Source organism: Sinocyclocheilus rhinocerous, unplaced genomic scaffold (genome assembly GCF_001515625.1).
Source record: "Sinocyclocheilus rhinocerous isolate Xijiao unplaced genomic scaffold, SAMN03320098_v1.1 scaffold1214, whole genome shotgun sequence".
Classification (NCBI taxonomy): Eukaryota; Metazoa; Chordata; class Actinopteri; order Cypriniformes; family Cyprinidae; genus Sinocyclocheilus; species Sinocyclocheilus rhinocerous.
Window position 1 is genome coordinate 244,876 of NW_015627891.1, and position 17,368 is coordinate 262,243.

The 17,368-nt window shown below is 35.2% G+C and overlaps 1 protein-coding gene across 1 annotated transcript; it reads left to right on the forward strand.

Annotated features, from left to right (window-relative positions):
* Positions 1–377: 377 nt before the first annotated feature.
* Positions 378–6,274, forward strand: tmx1 (thioredoxin-related transmembrane protein 1). The gene is made up of 8 exons (XM_016548107.1): positions 378–601; positions 1,555–1,670; positions 1,762–1,807; positions 2,394–2,522; positions 2,752–2,797; positions 3,292–3,393; positions 4,618–4,681; positions 4,794–6,274. Exons 1-8 carry the CDS (start codon positions 429–431, stop codon positions 4,973–4,975), a joined length of 858 nt encoding a protein of 285 aa, XP_016403593.1. The 5' UTR covers positions 378–428; the 3' UTR covers positions 4,976–6,274.
* The last annotated feature ends 11,094 nt before the right edge of the window (positions 6,275–17,368 follow it).

Genomic DNA, 17,368 nt, shown 5'->3' on the forward strand with positions numbered 1-17,368 from the left:
GTATTTCAGTAAATATGTATCAAAAACATTTTATTTCGTTGCAAATTCTGAATGTTAAATCAGAACTTGACAACTTTTGAACTTTAAAACATTACTCAAACAGAAATTAAGTACATTTAAATGTAAAACCACTTACTGAATTATATACATAGAATATGTTTATAATTTCAATACATGTGCTTAAGCTAGAACAAATACCTAATAGCAGATAAAACAAGACAAACAGTACTAATTTAATAGACTGTAATATAAATACAATGGGCCACATATACAATATAAAATTCATTAATCGTATGTTGTTATAATCATTTATCTGGCAATGGGTGAAATAGTTTTTAAACGTTGTCAACCGTTATAGGACATGACGTCAATGAAGCGGCACGTCAGAGTCGAGGCGGAAGCGGAAGGGAAGCAGTGGGTGCTGAAACATGGCGTGCGCTTACACACGCAGAGTCAGGATGACAGCCGGCGCGTGTGTGTTTTCTGCGATTATTGCAACATGTGTGATGCAGCTGCCCGCATCGGCCAAACCGGGCAATTTAAGAGTAATCACAGATGGAAACTGGGAGGATATCCTGACGGGAGAATGGATGATCGAGTTGTGAGTTATTAAATTGAGTTGTGCAAAAAAAGTCTGTGTTTATTTATGTTTATCTATGCGTGGCGATTAGTGCTGCACATCTAAATGATCTAAAATATCTAGCTTCAGATTATTACATTATTTCTTATTGCAGTGTTCTTGTGCTGGGCTCAGGATAGAGGAAGTTCAGTGGTCTGACGTTAAAGGCATAGTACACTCAAAATTGACAATGATATCATCAGTGCCTCCCCCAAATGTTTATTCAATACCTCATGATTTTCTTTCTTCCTTGGAACACAAAAGGAGATTTTGGAAAGAATGACAGCCTCAGTCACCATTCACTTTCATTGCTTCTGGTGACTGTCATTCAGCCTAACATCTCTTAAAGGGGTCATATGATGCGATTTCAATTTTTCCTTTCTCTTTGGAGTGTTACAAGCTCTTGGTGCATAAAGAAGATCTGTAAAGTTGCAAAGACTAAAGTCTCAAACCCAAAGAGATATTCTTTATAAAAGTTAAGAGTCAGCCACGCCTACCTAAAACGGCTCGTTCTAACAAGCCCCCACATGTCTACGTCACTATTTGGGCGGCGTTATGCAACTCTTCCCACATTTTTACGCAAAGAAAGAAGGCGTAACTTTTATTCTCGCCGTAGTACTGTTGCCGCCGCCATGTCGTGAAGGCGCTGTGTGCTTCGTTGTGAAAGCTTAGCAGCATCATATGACCCCTTTAACAACATGACTGTGAGTAAATGATGTCAGGATTTTCACTGTCCCTTTAATGAAATCTCTTCAAAAAATGTTTAAGTCGAAATAAACCGTTGTTTCCCCTGCACACTTCCTCCAGCTAGAGCAATCGAACAAGAGGATTGTAGTTAAATAGATCCGATGGAAAACAAATGAGCCTCTGTGTCTTTGTGTCTCCTCTGGCTGGGATTGTGTTATTGGATTAAAAGGTTTGCCTGTCTGCTGCAGCTTTGCTCCGTGGTGTCCAGCCTGCCAGCAGCTCCAGCCCGTGTGGAATGAGTTTGCAGAATGGGGAGAAGATTTGGGAGTGAATATTGCCAAAGTGGACGTCACCGAGCAGCCAGGTATGCCGCTATCTGTACACATCTGGTTCCTCTGCTCACCTGATCTCCCGTCTTTATGATTCTCACACTTGTCTCTCTCTCTGTGCTGCAGGTTTGAGCGGGAGGTTCATTATCACAGCTCTCCCGACTATCTACCAGTGAGTTTCGTTCCGTCTTACACACATTTAAAGGAACACTCCACTATTTTTGAAAATAGGCTCATTTTCTTTTTCAGGCGCTGCGTAATCTCATTGCGCCTGCTGCACCCATGGTACGGCAGCAAACGTCCTAAATAGTAAAAATATAGAAACTCTGTGGTCATTTTTGAGCGATATGCTAACGGTCTAATCAGATTCAATGATCTATGCTACGCTACAGCTAAAAGTGCTACCGCCAGACCTGAAGATCGGCTGAATGGATTGGAAAACGGTAAAACTCAACTGTTTAACTCTAGGGGAGTTGGAAAATGAGCCTATTTTCAAAAATAGTGGAGTGTTCTTTTAACCCTTTCTTTAGAAGTCAGTGATCTCGTAATTGGTGATAGATTTGATTAAATTAAAAAAAGTAATAGTAGTTGTGAACTATTGAAGTCTTTACTGTCGTCTTTGATATGATCTTTTGAACGATTATTTAGATAGATACACGCCAGCATTTGTCTTGTTTTCAGATGTCTGCAGAGTCTCTGTGTGGTGTAAAGGCAGTTATAAATGGTTAAACATGGCTTTTTGTATGCGTGTGTTGCAGCTGTAAAGATGGTGCGTTTCGGCGATATCAAGGCGCTCGATCTAAAGATGACTTCCTGAGCTTCATTGATGAAAAGAAATGGCAGAGCATAGAGCCGGTCTCTTCCTGGTTTGGCCCTTCATCCTTCCTGTGAGTACATGCTGTGTGTGTGGGTGTGTGCTGGGGCTGGTTTCAAATTGGATAATAATGTAATGGCCCTGGGCGAGTCTGGCAATATCTCTAGAAAAGGGAGTTTAGAGAATCCACAGCATGTGGTTAATGCTGATTCACAAGTTAGCTCACTTTTAATGTAATACTGACAGGCTATCTTTACATTTGATTTGATATAGTTTCTGTGACTGACTTTATTTTATTTTAGGATGAACGCAATGTCAGCCCTCTTCAAGTTATCCATGTTCATCAGGGTGAGTGTGTATGCCTATTAATATATAGCTGTTGCATTCTTGTCAGTTTTGAGAATTAATTTTTGAAATTATATACACTATTTTCCTAGCAATTCTTTGAATAATTTAGAGTTATAACTTACAGGCACAAATAGTTTATACCTCAAGCTAATGGTGAAGGAACCAGTAGCAGACACTGAGAGATAATATAGTCAGCCAGTCAATAATGCAAAATAAACCTCTGACTTACGGCAGAGGTGACTCATATCACCCTGCAATAAAGATTGCCTGACTGTAAATTATCCTGCTTGTGACCTGGCTACATAAATAACATTTTGAAATGGGATTTGGTAAAAAAAAATGTATTGCATGAACATTTTGTAAGCATTTAAAGCCAGTATGCCTCACTGCAAAGAAATACATTTAATAGTAAACACCTGACTTGACACCTTTATAGTCTGCTCATGGATGTTTTCATGCAGTAATTGAAATTATCTTTTAACATTGTGTTTCAGCATTGCCATAATTACTTAACGGAGCAGCTGGGTGTCCCAGTGTGGGGCTCGTTTGGGATATTTGCTTTAGCAACACTCATCTCAGGATTGGTCCTTGGATTGGTGAGAATGCACACGAAATACACTAAAAGCTTAAGGTTGTACGGTTTTTAATTGTTTTAAAGGGGTCATATGATGCGATTTCAAGTTTTCCTTTCTCTTTGGAGTGTTACAAGCTGATTGTGCATAGATAAGATCCCTGAAGTTGCAAAGACTAAAGTCTCAAAACTAAAGAGATATTCTTTATCAAAGTTAAGACTCTGCCACGCCCCCCTAAAACGGCTCATTCTAACACGCCCCCACATATCTACATCACCATGTGGAAATATTTGCATAATGCGCCCAAATGATCACGCAAAGAAAGAAGGCGTGGTTTCAGGAACAGCAGTAGTGTTGATGCAGCATGTCAGGGAGACGCTGTGTGTTTCTAAACGAAAGCAAAAGCACTTTATTTGGCCTTCCGAAAGTAGATGCATTTAGGAATCTTTAAGATTACTTACAACAGAACAGCAATGCATTTTATGGATGATCTTTAAAAAAGCATCATATGACCCCTTTAAAAAAAGTATTTTGTGCTCACCATAATTGCTTTTGATCATTAGTTGATCAAAAATGCAGTGAAAACAGTAATCTTGTGAAATATTATTACAATTTAAAATAACTTTGATATTTTAATATATCTGTACTAGATTGTAATTTATTTTTGATGGCAAAGCTGTGTTTTTAGCAGCAATTACTCCTGTCTTTAGTGTCACATGATCCTTCAGAAAACATTCTAATATGCTGATTTGTTGAAAAAACATTTGTTTATAAGAGTTGCTGCTGAATAATTTGTGGAAACAGTGATACATATTTTTTCAGGGTTCCTTTGGTGAATAGAAAGTTCAGTATTTATTTGAAATATAAATATTTTGGAACATTATAAATGTCTTTACTGTCAACTTTGATCAATTTAATGCATCCTTGCTAAATTAAAGTATTAATATCTTTTTGAAAGTATTACTGACCCCAAATTTACTAACGGTTGTGCAAATAAGATATGTTTCAAGTGTTAATATTGGAGTGGGTAATCCCAGAATACATTGCAACAAACTCATTTATCCAAAATCTTAGATGTAAATGTCTAAAGTAGCTAAAGTATAAATAAATTGCTCAATTGAATGTCGTGTGCTTTTAAGCTTATTAGAATATTGCATCATTAGCTTTGAACATGCTAACATTAAACTCTATTGGAATCATTTGTGAATCAAATGTCTCTCTGATTTTATTTTATATTCTTTCTCTCAGGTACTAGTTTTCATCGCCGATTTTGCTTTCCCGTCACGGCGGTTTGCACCAAATTATCACCACAGTAAGTGTAAATGTTTATATGAACCTGCCTGCTTGACTACAGGGACATGTAATGCACCAGAGATTCATTAAAACTTAAACTATAATGATCTGGCGTGTAAATGTTTCTGTAGGGAAACTGCCTGCTGGGCAGGTACGTCTCCTGCAGCAGTTGGAAGATGAACAGGAAGCAGATGGAGAGGAAGAGGATGATGATGATGATGAGTACAGTGGAAAGACTGAAGAGTGGCAGCGAGCAGACGGAGCCGATGTGCTCAGGAGAAGAGGAGTGGGTGTGCTGGAGGAGGACACCTAGTGGACTGGAGAGGAACTGCCTCTCGCTCACTGCTCACAAAACCACATGGCACAAACCACATCGCTACAGCAGTGCCCTGGCAGCGCTCATTAAGCTTGATGTCACATGTGATGTCATAGCTTCCTCTGAAAGATTGATGTGGTTGTGCTTTTCTCTCTTTCGTGCCGCTAGTTTGTGTGTTTTCTCTTTTCCACCTGTCTAGTTTTAATTATTACACTCCTTGCTATGCAGTATCTCTAGAGTGTGTGTGTGTGACAGAGGAATATTAGGACTTACTTTACGGAATTTTTACGACTCACAGTTGCAATATTCCCCATACAAATTCTGAGCAAAATAACCAAGATCAAACAACGATCTCACTGTGAATCTGTTGTAAATGAGGCTTTTTGGAATGAGAAAGCTTTTGTGCTTTACTTTGTAAATATTTTATTATTTGAGCTTTTTGGATGCCTGTTATATAAAGCCAGAATGTTCAATTTGCCGTTTTAAATGTTTTTTCTTCCAACTAGAGTTCAGGAAAACTAGAAAATGGCTGAATTAACACTTGTTTATTAATGTGTGTATGTGTGGTGATTCATTATTGTTTGACACTGAAAGATGCTTCCATTAGTTCATGTCTTTTAGGACATTTGTGCTCTTATAATTTGCTTTAAATGAGTTTCCACACCCTGTTTCTTTAAATTTATTTGGTTACACTTTATTACGATAGTCCATTTAGACATTCTAAGTAACTTTGCAACTACATGTCAACTAACTCTCATTAAAGCATTTGTAGACTGTTAGGTTAGGGTTAGTAAAATATGTTGCCGTACTTGCAAAGTTACTGACAGTCAGTAGAACGTCTGTTGAGCGACCATCAATATATAGTGTTAGTAGATATTAAGCAGTCTGCTAATACTCTAATGACTGCTAGTTGACATGGAGTTGCAAAGTTATTTAAAGGTAGTTGAATGTTTAAAGTGGACTATCAAAACAAAGTCTTACCTTTTATGTTTCAGTGGATTTTAGGATGTGTCTTGGTCTTCAAACTTTTTTGATGCAGTTTATTTGTACCCCTTTTAGTTCTAATAGTTTTCTTATTGTCGTTACTAAAGTTTGACCCCTGACACTTGACTGATCCACTAGAATTAAAGTGCTTCTCAATGTGTTCTGCTCATTTGTCCACTGCAGAACAATAGTAATGTGTGAATGTCTGCTTTTACAACTCTATTGCTTGTGTGTGTGTGTGAGAGAGATTGGTTTTGGAATGTTTCTGTATTTGAGACAGTGTGAATCTGGACTGTTAATAAACAGTTTAAAGCTGCAGTGCTGAGTATTTGCAGATGGTAATCAAAAGGAGTCTTAAATGCAATTATGTTGGCCTGGTAAAACAGTGATATTGTGAAAGATCATTACAGCGTAAAAGAACGGTTTTCTATTTTAATATATTTTAAAATGTAATTTATTCCTGTGACGGCAAAGCTGATTTTTCAGCAGCCATTAATCAAATCTTTAGTATCACATGATCATCATAGAAATCATTCTAATATGCCGACTCGGTGCTAAAGAAACTTTGCTGTGCTGCTTAATATTTTTGTGGAAACCATAAAAATTTTTTCAGGGTTCTTTGATGAATAGAAAGCTCAAAAGAACAGCATTTATTTAAAATAGAAATTTTTCTTGTAACAACGTAAATGTTTTAATTCAATGGATTCTTGCTAAAAAAGTATTGATTTCTTCAAAACCCTTTGAACAGTTTAGTGTGCAGTGGCCCAAAGAAGTGTTTTGGACAATAGATGTGTGATAAGGTTTGATATTTTAATATATCTGTACTAGATTGTAATTTATTTTTGATGGCAAAGCTGTGTTTTTAGCAGCAATTACTCCTGTCTTTAGTGTCACATGATCCTTCAGAAAACATTCTAATATGCTGATTTGTTGAAAAAACATTTGTTTATAAGAGTTGCTGCTGAATAATTTGTGGAAACAGTGATACATATTTTTTCAGGGTTCCTTTGGTGAATAGAAAGTTCAGTATTTATTTGAAATATAAATATTTTGGAACATTATAAATGTCTTTACTGTCAACTTTGATCAATTTAATGCATCCTTGCTAAATTAAAGTATTAATATCTTTTTGAAAGTATTACTGACCCCAAATTTACTAACGGTTGTGCAAATAAGATATGTTTCAAGTGTTAATATTGGAGTGGGTAATCCCAGAATACATTGCAACAAACTCATTTATCCAAAATCTTAGATGTAAATGTCTAAAGTAGCTAAAGTATAAATAAATTGCTCAATTGAATGTCGTGTGCTTTTAAGCTTATTAGAATATTGCATCATTAGCTTTGAACATGCTAACATTAAACTCTATTGGAATCATTTGTGAATCAAATGTCTCTCTGATTTTATTTTATATTCTTTCTCTCAGGTACTAGTTTTCATCGCCGATTTTGCTTTCCCGTCACGGCGGTTTGCACCAAATTATCACCACAGTAAGTGTAAATGTTTATATGAACCTGCCTGCTTGACTACAGGGACATGTAATGCACCAGAGATTCATTAAAACTTAAACTATAATGATCTGGCGTGTAAATGTTTCTGTAGGGAAACTGCCTGCTGGGCAGGTACGTCTCCTGCAGCAGTTGGAAGATGAACAGGAAGCAGATGGAGAGGAAGAGGATGATGATGATGATGAGTACAGTGGAAAGACTGAAGAGTGGCAGCGAGCAGACGGAGCCGATGTGCTCAGGAGAAGAGGAGTGGGTGTGCTGGAGGAGGACACCTAGTGGACTGGAGAGGAATAGTTGACATGGAGTTGCAAAGTTATTTAAAGGTAGTTGAATGTTTAAAGTGGACTATCAAAACAAAGTCTTACCTTTTATGTTTCAGTGGATTTTAGGATGTGTCTTGGTCTTCAAACTTTTTTGATGCAGTTTATTTGTACCCCTTTTAGTTCTAATAGTTTTCTTATTGTCGTTACTAAAGTTTGACCCCTGACACTTGACTGATCCACTAGAATTAAAGTGCTTCTCAATGTGTTCTGCTCATTTGTCCACTGCAGAACAATAGTAATGTGTGAATGTCTGCTTTTACAACTCTATTGCTTGTGTGTGTGTGTGAGAGAGATTGGTTTTGGAATGTTTCTGTATTTGAGACAGTGTGAATCTGGACTGTTAATAAACAGTTTAAAGCTGCAGTGCTGAGTATTTGCAGATGGTAATCAAAAGGAGTCTTAAATGCAATTATGTTGGCCTGGTAAAACAGTGATATTGTGAAAGATCATTACAGCGTAAAAGAACGGTTTTCTATTTTAATATATTTTAAAATGTAATTTATTCCTGTGACGGCAAAGCTGATTTTTCAGCAGCCATTAATCAAATCTTTAGTATCACATGATCATCATAGAAATCATTCTAATATGCCGACTCGGTGCTAAAGAAACTTTGCTGTGCTGCTTAATATTTTTGTGGAAACCATAAAAATTTTTTCAGGGTTCTTTGATGAATAGAAAGCTCAAAAGAACAGCATTTATTTAAAATAGAAATTTTTCTTGTAACAACGTAAATGTTTTAATTCAATGGATTCTTGCTAAAAAAGTATTGATTTCTTCAAAACCCTTTGAACAGTTTAGTGTGCAGTGGCCCAAAGAAGTATTTTGGACAATAGATGTGTGATAAGGAAAAAAAAAATCATATTTATTTTAAAGAAAGAGCACAAGCATTCATTTACAAGTAAAACTTGCTACAAAAATATGTTTATTAGGTTTAAAATAATAAAACAATAGATGTACTTTTTACAAAATGAGAATATTTTCTGAGAAAAGGATTGATATTGCAGCATGGTCTGATATTTAGTGTATAATGCAATAAAGTTCACACAGTGAGATTGTAGTGTGTCAAGTTAAATTTTGTCGGCTACTATAAAATAGTAGGGGTCCGGGGCTCATTAAGGGACCTTGACAAACCTCCAGGAGAGCCCCAACAAGTCTTACAATTATTGAGCTAGTTGCGTAATCTGAATTAAAATTATAAAAATAAAAAACTTTTTTTTGCTACAATTTGTTTTATTACAGTAGTACATGTCATCTTAGAAAGGATGGGAAAAGAGTGGCCTTGGAATCACTACTGCTCTAACATGCATGTATCTTCACAGCATACATGCACATTTGACAATATTTATAATGCTTTTGCATCTGTAGAGGGCAGTATTTTTTAAGTTTTCACTACTCTACATATGGCCTTAGATAAGAGCTCTCTATCAGGGCCTCTTCAATGAGCTTCACTGCACAACTGTTTACAACTTTATTTGTTTGTTGTTGCTTGGAAACCACACAATGAATGTAAGAGCTCTCTGAAGAGCATGTTCTAATCTATGCCAGAAATATGTAAAGTTACACAACCAGTTCACGTTTATTATATGATATATCCTCGCCACTTTAACTGAATGGATGTTGTCGATACATCACACAACCAATTTTTTAGGGTTTTCTGATTGAAGTGCTGTGGTTCATGGATGTTCAGGGATTCTCAGAGCGCAGTGTGTGTTTATCAGGGCTGGGTGGTGTACGCTCACTGATCCAGAACGAACATCTGGAAACTTCTTTCTCCTTTCTTGTCTCATACACACACTTTCACTGTTCCAGAAAAAACAGCTGCTACTTCTGGAAACTTCACACACTCTGAACGGTTTTCACATCATCTATACATATGCATCTGGTACTTGTTTAAGCCAGAATACGCATGGTTTCTGATGTTTGGAGATTTCTGTCCTTCCTAATTTACACAAAAGCTACATACAGTTATGGACATTTTACATTATTGGCTGTTTGATCACTAATTAAGCAATCAGTAATTCCTTAAACGTTTTACAGTTTGGCTTAATAAGTTTGACAAATAGTGTCAGTATCTTTTTTAGATGATCATTTTATATTTTTACCATAAAGCTACATATATACACAACTCTTCAAATGCGTTATCAGTGTGTTAACAAAGCACTATATAAATTCACTATCAACACACTACATGTTCTACATATTTATTGTTTTTATCATAGCACAATGTATTTTGGTACACTATAGCTGCATGCATTTTTAAGATTTTCATTGTTATTTTCACATTTAAAGCTTATATATATTTATATATATATATATATATATATATAAAATGTTCATACACCGCTTGAGTAGCAATAGTGTGTTCAGTTTTAACTTTCTTCCATTTTGTATTTTTGGGTAAGAATAAGAAGCACTACACAATGTATTTTGGTACACTATAGCTGCATGCATTTTTAAGATTTTCATTGTTATTTTCACATTTAAAGCTTATATATATATATATATATATATATATATATATATAAAATGTTCATAGAACTGAGATTCTAGTTCTGGGCATATATGTGAAATCACACTCTAATACACAATATTACATGGAAGTATCTTGTTTGTTTAACCTGTCAGTTTGTATTGTGCATGCTGTTCAATGATGATGAAATTCAAAAGAATTATTCATTGTCAGATACACATTGCTGGAGGCTGCCTTTGCCATTAACTTGTGCCTTTAGTTGCATAACCACTGACATTGTCTGATATTGAAACTCTCTCTCACACACAAAAGAGGAGCTCTCTGTGTCTGAAATCCTTCTCTCCTGTCCTCAGGGACATGCTAACCTCCTTTTCAGATGCTCTACTTTGATTATGTTGCTCCACACTTTTTATGCATTCATGTGCATGATGTTCACGGTCTTAAAAATCATTGGCACAACCTTGAAATCCCAGGAGACCAGTGATAATGTGGAAAATGTAAAAGAGTTTTTTCTTATTGTAAGGCGCAAAAAGTATAAAGTTTAATTCATGTGACTGTGAAACCAAACACTTCCCTGCACGGTCAGTGGCGGTCTCAGATAATGTCACTATATCTACAAAATATAAAGTTTTCATGTTGATACAACATACTGCTGTCTTTCACTCATACAAATGGTGCACATAATCTGCCATGGTCGAGACACTGATCTCAGTATTGTGAAAATAAAATGGCATTACAGCTGGATCAAGCTGACTGCAGTGTTGAATTACAATGTAAGATAGTATTGCATTGCAATTTAGCAGTGAGAAATGAGAATGTACCATTAACACAGCATAAAATTAGTTTGGCGTCAGTTTTTTTTTTTTTTAAGAAATAAAACTTTTTTTTAGCAGGGATTAAATTGATCAAAAGTGACAGTTAATGCATTTTAAATGTTCCTAAATATTTCTATTTCAAATAAATTCTGTTCTTTTGAACTTTCTATTAATCAAAGTATCCTGGGGGTGGGAAAAAATCACATTTTCCACAAATATTTTAAGCAGCACTACTGTTTTCAACACCAATAATAATAAGAAATGTTTCTTAAGCATCAAATCAGCATATTAGAATGATATATTAAAGTAAAAATATATGAAAGAAAATGAATGCAAATTAATATAAGTTGTTTTTATTTTGAAGACAAAACTCTGATAAAATTGAATTGAAATGCTGTTACAGCTGAAAAATTATAGTTAAACAAACACAAAAAAGCAAACATGTATTATACAATTATAATACATGTATTATACAAACACATTATATATACAATTGAAATCTAAATATATAAATACAATATGTATGTTATACTATATTGGTGTACATAATATAAATATGAATAAATTAATTAATTAATTAATGGGAAAAAAAATCATATTATAAATGACACCTGATTTTTTTATCATTTTAAAAAATGTATACATTTTAAAAATTAATGCTTTTTCAGTCTGTGAAACTGATTATACCAGAATAGTTTAATTTCGAGAGTTCATCACAAAGATAAAAAGAAACTAAGACACAAAATGTAGATCTCAGGCTAAACTTAAGGCATCAGAGAGAATCATGTATGTTGTTTACAGGGAAGGTTCTCATTCTGAGCTGACTGTCATTAGAGGTAATTACTGTAATTCTCAGCATGCATCGCTGCCGCACAGAGCAACACGGGGCGGCACAAAGACATCATGGGACTCTGAAGGGAAGGAAATAAGTATTATTTTAGTTGCTGCATCAGAGTCCACGTTCCTTTTGCTTTTAGCATCCCAGTCTATATTCAAAACCAAACCTGCTCTGCAATTCTGTGTGTGTGTGAAACTAGATTTGCAGGAGGACAGTGATTTGACCAGCAGGTGCAGGAGTCACAATGTTCCTGGTTGGAATGTGCTTGTGTAATTTATTTTCCCATGAGCATTTGTCTCCTAAAAACACACATTTTCAGACTCCAGTGCATGACTGAAAAATGGGCCCACTCAAACTCTCACACAAATAATCGGTTATTCAGTAATTCACTTTTACATTCACTCTATTACTCAAACAGTGTTAGGGATTTAGATCTGTCCAATGGAAGCTTGTTCTGCCAATGAAAAAAAACACAATTGTAACTTTTTATCTCACATTTCTGTTTTTGTTCTCACAATTCTTAAAAAAAACAAATCTTAGAATTGCGAGATATAAATCCAGAATTGTAAGATAAACTTGCAATTCTGAAAAGATAAGTCTGAATTGTGAGATTTTGCAATTACAATTTTGCAATTACAATTGGAATTTTTTGTTTCATGGCAGAAAAAACACACAGAAACAAGAAAAAAGTCTGAATTGTGAGATATAAACTCAGAAGTGCTGCTTGTTGAGAACCATGCTATTCCTTGTTATTTCCACCTTGTGGATGGAACGGATCTCATCCATATCTAGGGACTAGTTCACATGGTAGAAAATTTTAAATGCACCTTATATATTATAAAGTTATATAATAGCTCTGTACATGAGTTTATATCATTTCATGTCTTAAAAATAAACAACAGCTGTTTCTCTCTATACAGACTGTTTACCACTACGGAGCTGTAGAGACATTGTGCTTTTCGCTGCCCAGTTTAGAACTTTTTCTGTCTCTCCAACCCCGTATTACCACCCCACCCAAACCCATTTCCTGAGGAGGCCTCACAATACACACACACACTCACACATAAATATACAAACACACACACACACACACACACGCTCATAATTTTTACTCTGAAACGAAAGTTTGAAATGAAAGAACCACTAAAATGCAGTGATTTTTTTCTGACTGCGGCATTGCGTATGATGCTAGGGAACATATGATTAAAGAAAAATACAACAGATAAACAAACATATTGTGTGAGCACTCTTTTGTAATGCATGAAGAGCATTTACATTTTTGTATGTTTTATGGGATTTTTTAAAAGTTGTATGCATTGCATTGATGGCTCCATAAAGAACCTTGAACTTCCATGGAAACTTTCCATTGCACAAAAGATTCTCTACAGTGGAAAAAATTTTCTTTACACTAAAATTGCACCTTTATGAATTGTTCACTGAAATGTTCTTTGGGAAACCAAAAATGGTTATTCTATGGCATCACTGCAAAAACCCTCTTTTGGAACCATTATCTTTAATAGTATGGTAAAAAGAAGCAGAAGCAAATGCATCCTGCAAAGATAAAGCTGTGAAGGTTATGCTATAAAGTTGGAGTTTTGGCCCTGCATGTTTGGGTCTTAAGTGATCTGTTAGGTCCAGTGGTCTCCAGTTACAAACGGCAAGAACATCTGGATGTATTTAGCCGCTTGCTCTGCCCGGCTACAGTACAGCCTGCAGCTCAGAGGCATTCAAAGTTGCGTTATGCTGTTTCTGAAATATCATTCTCAGCAAAAAGATGATGTGTCTGTTAATCAAAACCTTTCTGGTCAGATTGTTTACACCAAAGTTTTTGGACTTGAGCAGGTCTGATTTGATCTAAAAGCACTGTGGAACAGAAAAGGAGGAAATGCTGGGAAAGGAAGGGGTTTCCTTAGAGTTTCCTATGCCTGGGTCTGGTTTTTTACCCCATCGGGATTTTGTCCTGCTCTTGTTTTGCCAAATCAACAGTGTCACGGTGGCAGTAAGGACATGGCTTTGCCTTCACATTGCTGTGGACTGCTGGGATACTCAAGCACTGACCAACACATAAGAAGTGTTCTGCACTGTGCTGTTTTTAAAAGCAACGTAACGTTAATCTTTGTATGAGTAAACTGTTGTAGGCTCTAAAAGTCTTGATTGTTTGAGAGAAAACAATGCTGTTTCACTGTTCGTCCTCAGAATGGAACCACTGGAGGAGAGAGCAGCACCAGTTTGTATCAGCATGCTGTGTCATCTCATACACATACACTTTTCACAAAGCTGAAGGTTCATTGGTGAATGCACGATTGTAGCAGAAGAAACTGATCTGGTGACAGTTTGGAGTTTCAAACAGAAGCATAAACAGCTTTATAACATGTCACTGGAGCATTTTTTAAACACTAGAATATTTTAAGCGTGGCTCCAGTTGCATTTGGGCATGATTCAACATGGTATATGATTACAAACCGTTTCCAGCCGGCCATTACAATTAATGGCAAAAGGAATGTTTGGAAATGTAAACTGATATATCCTACTGACACACTACAGCAAAAGATAGAAATTACTGGCTTAAAACCATTTTTCATTGTTTTTTGTTGGTGAAAATACTAATGGCCCAAGACTTTTACACAGTACTTTATGTATTTGGCGAGATCACTCTTATTTGGCGAGTTTCTCACCCGTAGCTGCTATAGGCTTTTCCAGATAAAATATTTCAGATGATTTTCTCTGAGCACTTCTAAAGATGGTGTCTGTAAGACAGATCATACAGTGGTCATGAACAATATATCTTTTCAACAGGAAAGCCTCTTTGATGATGATGCCCACCACATTCAATAGGGAATTCGTATGTGGTGCTGACCTTTCTGTCTGGTGCATTTGTATTCGGATTAGTATTTGAAATATTCAGCAAATTAAAATTTCTGTGCAAACTGCCAAACAGCAAATACTTTCTGTAATAAACTGCGCAAGTGCTATAAAAGGGTTGCTGACAGAATTAGAGTAAAAAAAAAAAAACCTTCATAGCATCTAAAGATGTTTCTATAAAGTCTTTCTATTCTGAACACTGCAGAGGTTTTAAGAAAGCTCTTATCATGTTAAAAAGAGATATTGTGTGTACAAAGTGTTGTAGGATTAGTTTAGTTGTTAATGCTAAAACCAAAATAGCAACTATTAATAAAATAGTATCACCATACTATTGTTCATACTTAGGTCAGCTGCATAACAATAATCCACAACACATAGGATTTGCACAAGCAATTATAATTCTATTCAGAAAATGTAAAAATCTAATTATTATTACTATTTCTGGTTATATATATAAAAAAACTCATATTGTTGATATATCTGGACCGAAGCCTTGTTTTTTTTAAAGACATTTCTGTTCACACATTATTGTTGCTGTCAAAATCTTTTATTATTATTATTGATATGCCTTTATATTATTTATTAATTTGAAAATAAATAATAAAATGTGGACCAAAGACTGCATGTTTTTCAAAGACATTTCAAAAGACCTGCTTTTATCCAGCTCATCGGGGATGATACAAACACACAGGAATTCAGGTCACACATAAACACAGCATTTAATCTTATGGTAGACAGTTGATAGGCATCTTTAAGCAGGTTAGGGGTAACATAAAAATAAAAGCTGTTTTGGGTATTACAGAAAAGCTGATCTACTTGATCTTTACCAACAACAGCATGACTTAAAGGATTATGGATATTACAGAGGAGAAATTACAAAAAGAGCATAACACCTGCACAAGCAGAGGTGTGTGGAAATGAGTACAGATGTACATTATTAATAATGACACTAAACAAAACATTTAACTAGAGGCAAATCTATTTATTTTCAAAATATTAATACACACACAAAAAAATTAAAAAAACGTGCAGACCACGTGATCAAAACCAAACACATGTTGTAGCAGGATTTTTACCCTCACGATTGACTACAGTATGCTTTGTCTTCAGTGAAACTAAATAGGAAGCAGTAATGTCTCTGGACTCTGAACTGCGCACAGAAACCCAAACAGGACCAAATATTTACTTAAATCTTCTCTGTTTCCCCCTGCAATATAAACTACAAAATCAGCCCACTTTTCCCACTATAAATACCTGATTTTGTGTTTCCCAGGCCAAGCTAACTCTTTAAAATTATAATTCAAAACCCCATTAGACTGAGACACGAAGAGAGACAGCGCAACACAAACCAGAAGCTCCTTGACATCAGATCTCTTTAACATCAGAACATGATGGAATTTGATGATAAACAGTAATTGTATGTTGTCAAAAAATCAGGCACAGTCAGCTGCCTCATCCTGCCTGCCTATGCAAAAACAAAGGATATTATTGATTATCTAAGTTAAAGGCAAATATTTTTGATTCATATAGTTCAGTTTGTAAAAACAATCACAAATCTTGTTTCTAGGGATCCACTTACAATGGAAGTCTATGGAGGAATGCATTGGACAGAGGTTAAAGTTCTACATTTTTACAAGAGACTAGCATGATTATATAATTTATAAACCTTGTCTGTGCAAAGTTAAGTCTAATTTTGAACTCCTGTCTTGACGTTGTAAAGGCAGCTAACGTGGTAAGTAACTCGTGCATATGTACAATGATGCTATAAATCTATTGTTTATGTTGACATAAACCACAGGAATTATATCTGTAACTCATATTCAGACATTAATCCGCCCCAAACAGTATATAGACCGCTAAAAGATATTTTAAGCTAACGTACACACATTTTTTCCACAGAAAAATTTATGTAAACACTTTAACAAAAACACGAGCAGCACATTTCTGCTTTAAGCCCTTTGGAATGGCTTGCCCCGCATAGACTTCCAATATATTCTGTCAGAATGTCAGGTGCTTTTAATCACTTGCACAACACACAATTTTGAATTCTAATTACCGTGAGAGCTTATTATTTTTTTCCTGAACACTTCTTTGTATGTTTCTTGTCTACTATTATAGTTTTTATTGATAATATTTAATTAGCTTTTACTTTTATTTTTTCAGTTTTCATTTTAATTTTAGGTTAAGTTTTAGGAATTTTTTTTGTGCTTTTGTTGTATTTTTGTTTTGTTTTTTAAAATAATTTTACTTAGATTTAATTTATTTCAGCTTTATTTCAGTTTTAGTTTTAGTAATTACTTCAACTTTAACTTGTCACTTATGTCAATTTTTGTTTACTTTTTTAAAGTTAAAATTTGCATCTAATATTTATTTTATTTTAGCTTTATTTCAGTTAAAAAAATTATTTTTAATAGTTTTAATATTTTAGTAAAAACAACTTCATTTGTGAAGTTGTGAAAACCAGTCAGTATCTGGTGTGACCACCATTTGCCTCACGCAGTGCAACACATCTCCTTCGCATAGAGTTGATCAGGTTGTTGATTGTGGCCTGTGGAATGTTGGTCCACTCCTCTTCAATGGCTGTGCGGAG

What these genes read in the sequence shown, in the direction of transcription:
- tmx1 (XM_016548107.1), top strand. Translation starts at nt 429, where the DNA reads ATGGCGTGCGCTTACACACGCAGAGTCAGGATGACAGCCGGCGCGTGT. An exon ending in AGTTATCCATGTTCATCAGG is followed by an intron (nt 2,798 to 3,291) that starts GTGAGTGTGTAT and finishes ATTGTGTTTCAG; the next exon opens with CATTGCCATAATTACTTAAC. An exon ending in TGCACCAAATTATCACCACA is followed by an intron (nt 4,682 to 4,793) that starts GTAAGTGTAAAT and finishes ATGTTTCTGTAG; the next exon opens with GGAAACTGCCTGCTGGGCAG.